Source organism: Triticum aestivum, chromosome 3D, assembly GCF_018294505.1.
Source record: "Triticum aestivum cultivar Chinese Spring chromosome 3D, IWGSC CS RefSeq v2.1, whole genome shotgun sequence".
Taxonomy (NCBI): Eukaryota; Viridiplantae; Streptophyta; class Magnoliopsida; order Poales; family Poaceae; genus Triticum; species Triticum aestivum.
Window position 1 is genome coordinate 453,804,759 of NC_057802.1, and position 5,281 is coordinate 453,810,039.

Sequence of the window (5,281 nt, forward strand, 5' to 3'; positions counted from 1 at the left end):
AAAAAAAAACTTGACCTAAGAAAGTCATCTCCCTCACCTAGTCACCTAGTAGACGGTAGATTGTGACACAGTCACAATCACAACGCTCACCGCGCCATACCCGCACCTTCAATTCCCCCCTCTGCCGGACCACTCGGACCCCCTTGGCGCGTAAAACCTCTGCCAAGACCACAGGCCTTTCTGGGGAGCACACGGCACATGCGAGCTGCTGCACCCCTCCCTCGTCCTCTACCTATTTCCCCGTAGATGAGATGAGGTGAGAGTACCTGGCGGTATTCGGCGAGACCAATCGACGCCGACCCCTCGCAATCATACAAAACTAGGCGTACTGAGGTGACGAGTGAGCGAGGCGAGGTCGATCGCACGACGTACGCAGACGCAGGCGCAAAGGTGTTGGTAGACTGGTACGTAGTACCGTTTGGTACTGTTCATGCCTGCGCCTTCTTTTATGCGTCTGCGCAGTGCTCTCTCTCTCTTCTCGCCCATGCATTCAATTCCATCCATCGACCGATCTCGTTGTAGAGTCTCGTCCGACGGATTCCGATCGATCGGTCGAGGGATCTGACGCCGCTACAGTGCCGGGCGGGCTGCTATACAAGAGGCAGTGGTGACCGGTGAGCCTCCTGGTGCGCTTCTCTGCTTCCGCTTCTTCCCAAATTCGGCCGCTCCGTCAGCCGCGGCCATACTGTCGCTGCGGCGTCCGGGGCTTAAAAGGGGGAGTGAGTGGTGGTGCTGCAGGGGAATCGCCCATGGAGGGCTCCCGGGGGAGGTGGAGGTGGGGTGGCAGGCGCAGATCCATGCTAATGGTGGCGCTGGCCCTGTGCTTCGTCGTGGTCGTCTCCCTGTGCTGCTGCGCCCGGCCCGGGGCTTGCAGTGGCAGTGGCTGCAGTGGGAGGAGTACCGTGGTGGCGCTCCGTTCAGGTAACGAACTGAGCCTGCGTTTTGCTCCTCCGTGCGGTTGTTTCCCTCGTTTTGGCAAGCTTTCAACTCCTAGTTCATTTCCATTCATCCTGTGCTTGCTTTGGTTTTTACCTGCTGTGCCACTTCGCATCTCTTCTTCATGGAGGTTTATGTGTGGTCTGCTTCTTTTTCGCCCTCTCTTCTGCTGCTGATGCTAGTTCTTTCCACCTGCAATAAAACTGGAGTGTACAGCTCGGTGTGCCGGCTTAAACCCGAAGAGAAAAATAATATTGATCCTTGTTATGCATTGCATTATCATCTTTTGGCTTAGACTTTAGACCATGCATGCCTGCTGAAGTGAAATCACCCTGTCATAACCCCCATGTCCTCCTTTTTTCTACAGATTTTTGGAGACGAACAGCAGCATCGTTCGGTAATCAGGTGCGTTCACATCCCTCTACATTTGCTAAAATTCGCAGCTGCACACACACCGTACGTTCCCGGCGGTTCACCTAGACGTAGACTGCCGATGCTTGGCCTGCGTACACCGCCCGGTTTCTTGTTCTTGATCTCCCTCCTATTATTCATTCATCTTGAGTTCATGATGCCCCATGCGCAAACAACCAGAGGTCCCGCCAAAGTAGGTGCACACTCGACTAGCCTGGGGCACACCGCACAGGCACAGCTACGCATGCCAGCTCACGCCCACGGCCATCTCCGACAGCCCTTCAACGCCGGCGGGGCCCATCATTTTTTGACCATACGTCGCTGCCGCCGATGCCGATCCGCACCATCTCATCCGTTGATTAATCCGTTTCACCTTCACAGGAGCGGTCAGGAGCCAGCGGGAGCGGAGGACGGCGGCGGCTGCTGGTGGTGGCCGGGCCGGGGTCGTACCCGCCGCGGTGCACGGGCAAGTGCGGCAGCTGCAGCCCGTGCTACCCGGTGCACGTGGCCGTGCCGCCGGGGGTGCCGGTCACCACGGAGTACTACCCGGAGGCGTGGCGGTGCAGGTGCGGCAACCGGCTCTACATGCCATGATCGGCACAAGATGAAAACAAGGCCGGTCTCGATCGGCACCTGGCCGAGCAGGGACGTCAAGCCGAGCGCGGTGAGCTTACCGACGCCGATCGACCTCGGCGCAAGCTGACGAGAGCGCCCGTCGTCGCGCTCCATTATTGCTCGGGGCGGGGGCCGGGCGGCTCGACCGCGGCTGCAGCTGCAGCAGTGCCATGGCTGTCGCGGCGCGCCTGCCTCTGCCTGCATGGGTGGAGCTGCAGGGGGGTGGTGGCCCGCTCGGCCGCTGGGCTCTGTTTCTGTGCGTGTCTCCTCTGCGCCGCTGGAATTCGCACGGCCCTACCACGACGCGCCGGGGCATGGGGGGGCTGTACGGCGCGTGCTGTGCTGGGGCTGGGAGGAGAGTGAGATACAGTGCACGGACAATGCCCGCTCCTGCACGTGTCCAGATCATCTGTTGATATGAGATTCCATGTTCCCCCCTTCTTCCGTTCTGTTCCGTTTAGAATTTTGATTTCATTTTGCGCTGGTGATCTTCTTGCCCACTTGATGTGTGATGAACAGACGCGACGCGAGTCAAATGCGATGTTTGTAAGCCCATGTGTCAAATCTCAAATGCGATCTCTGTGTTGCTTCTTAGACTAACACATAGTACATCACTACTCACCTGAGATGTCAACGTGTGCGATTCTGTGTATTTTGACTTACGGGATTGCGAAATCTCAGTCCACGGTGACTTAACCAAGTCTCAATCGATGCTATATTAGTGGGATCTTACATGAAGATTCGTGCAAATTTTTCTTTCTAGTTTTTTCTTTTTTTCTTTCTTACATGTTACGACACTTGACTTCGACTTGGTTAAATATCAGTTGACTTTAACTTACATTATCACAGGTGGAGGCAGTCATGCGCCACAATTCATCACTTCACTATAGTGTTGTTAGCGTGTATTATTGCAGGTGGAGTATTGCGTAAGTACGTGGATGTATCCGCCCTCAGTTCATCTGAGGAGAGAAGGAAAAAAACAGAGAGGAAGTGAAGCTAAAAAAAATAGACATTATTTACAAAAAGTTTCAAAATAAATAAATATAACATGAATTAAAAACGTTCACAAAAGATAAAAAAAAACTTCGGGAGTTTAGAAAGTGTTCAAGGATGTTTAAAAATGATCATGAATTTTTAAAAATATTTGTGAATTCGCAAAAATAACCATGAGTTTTAAAAATTGTTAAATGTTCACAAATATTATAAATATTCATGAAAATTAAAAAATGAATTGAAAATATTCATAAATTTGATTTTTTAACATTTAAAATATATTCACGAACTTAAATGTTACGAAATCTGATAAATGTTCATAAATTTTAAAAATATGTGGAAATCTTAAAAGTTTTCAATTTTTAAAAAAGTTCATGGTTTTGGAACGACGTTGGTGAATTAAAAATAAAAACAGAAAAGGAAAAGGAATTGGAAATAAAAAAAATGACACAGAAACATATCTTCTATATATAAATAGCTAGCCCCCACTAGCCTATTTCTCTCTACATGCAAGTATGGCACCTCATCATTCAACATGCATGGAGAAAGGTTCACCACAACATACAATCATGCATAATAAAAAGCCACCTCGGCATGCAACATGAGAATTTTCATTCTATTATGATATTTTCAGTATACAATAATCAAAACCACAAATCATATTTATTTTTAGCTTTAGTTCTCATATTATTACTATAAATATTCATGTTCTATACAACCAATTCTAATTGAATATATTGCAAAACATTACCGCAACAACGTGTATTATACCTAAGAGAGTCATCCCCACTAACTTATTTATCTAAACATGCAAGCATGCCATTTCATTGTATAATTATGTATGAGATAAGGCTCACCTTAGCATCCAAGCATGCATGGGAAAAGACCCCCCACAACATTCAACCATGCATGGAAAAATGATTTTTTTACTTATTCTACTTATATTCGATAAACATTCTTACGATTATATAGAATGAATATAATAAGTCATATGCATTTTTTAATGTTGATTCTCATGTTATCAACCTAATTTTTCATCAACCAATTCCCGCAGCAACACGTGGGGTGTCCTCTAGTTAAGAAAACAGAGGCAGACGAAGAACCTTGTTGATTCTTCCCAAAACTGGGACCCCCCCTCCCCCGCTCCCCCGAATCGGTCGGCCCGTTGACATCGAAGGCCTTTGCTTTTGGTGGGAATTTGTTGGAGAATAGGAGTCTCAAGTTTGGACTAAAAAACACTAGTTAAAAGGGTACCTTTTGGAAAGGTTACTTTACGCCATTAGTGAGGACAAACACTACTCCACCTATCATCATCACCATAGAGTTTTGATGAGATTTTTTCCAAAGAGAGCTAACTGGAGGGCTGACTGCATGTGTTTTTTTCTTACTCTTTTCAAAAAAGATGAAATAGCTCTTGAACCTTGGTGCAAATTGTGAAACGTCTAACCTTTATGTTTCTTTTGTCGAGATGTTTAAAATTAGACCTCATATTGATAGGTTTTAATGAACTTATTTTTTGGCGTAACCTATGCTCCATACTGCACTAAACGTTGTATAGACCTCCATGTATTAAAATTGCACTTTTAAGTGTTAGTGTAGACGTGCTCCCATACGCAATGCATTTGTACTTCACATATAGTATACTTGTGCTTCGCATGTATTGCATTTTGTGCTCTCCGTGTAGTACATTGTGTGCTTCCTGTGTAGTGCACTTTGCGGTTCCTTTTGCTTTTTCATGGAGCACATTCAAGCTTCCCCGTGGAATACACGTATGCTTCCTCTCAGAGCACACATGTGCTTCCCCACAAACCACATTTGTGCTCTTCATTAACCAATGCTTCACCATAGGTCTACAATGCACACTACAACCTTGCACCAGAAAAGAACGAGAAAAATAGAAAAATTAGGAAAAAAGAAAAATCAAGAGAAAATACAAAAACAGAAGAAAAATTATCGTGTGTGAAGCACCCATTGCGCGACGCATGTCGGCGTTGCACAGCTCCCCGCGCTCTGTTCCCGCTATTGCCGCGTGGAGAGCTCACCGAAAGAATATCATCTAAGAGCATCTCCAACCAGGCCCACATTGTGTCCCTATCTGTTCGGGGAAATAGTGCCCAAACAAAAGAGAGCGAGGGAAAACAGCAGTGCTGATGCGAGGATCGTAACATGTGTAGTCACTTCAATGTTATGTAGTCAAATATATGTGTTTCTATGTTTGTATTATTCTTTAAAATTTCTGCTTACATATGATGTTTTTTCCACAAAGCTTTATCAGTTGACTACACAACTAATACGTGTTTTCCCACTAAAAAACTCTACCAACCCA

The 5,281-nt window shown here is 46.7% G+C and overlaps 1 protein-coding gene across 2 annotated transcripts; it reads left to right on the top strand.

Moving 5' to 3' along the window:
* The first annotated feature begins 240 nt into the window (after nucleotides 1-240).
* On the top strand, nucleotides 241-2,512 carry LOC123079595 (EPIDERMAL PATTERNING FACTOR-like protein 4). Of its 2 annotated transcripts, XM_044502388.1 has the most exons (4): nucleotides 241-404; nucleotides 523-921; nucleotides 1,304-1,341; nucleotides 1,729-2,512. In XM_044502388.1, exons 2-4 carry the CDS (start codon nucleotides 750-752, stop codon nucleotides 1,939-1,941), a joined length of 423 nt encoding a protein of 140 aa, XP_044358323.1. In that variant the 5' UTR covers nucleotides 241-404; nucleotides 523-749; the 3' UTR covers nucleotides 1,942-2,512. The 2 variants fall into 2 exon arrangements, with proteins under 2 accessions (XP_044358323.1, XP_044358322.1); XM_044502387.1 differs by having other exon boundaries at nucleotides 344-921.
* The last annotated feature ends 2,769 nt before the right edge of the window (nucleotides 2,513-5,281 follow it).

Excerpts from the sequence above, each read along its gene's own strand:
- LOC123079595 (XM_044502388.1), top strand. The coding sequence starts at position 750 with ATGGAGGGCTCCCGGGGGAGGTGGAGGTGGGGTGGCAGGCGCAGATCC. Across the intron at positions 922-1,303 it reads CGTGGTGGCGCTCCGTTCAG|ATTTTTGGAGACGAACAGCA; the intron begins GTAACGAACTGA and ends TTTTTTCTACAG. Across the intron at positions 1,342-1,728 it reads CAGCATCGTTCGGTAATCAG|GAGCGGTCAGGAGCCAGCGG; the intron begins GTGCGTTCACAT and ends TCACCTTCACAG.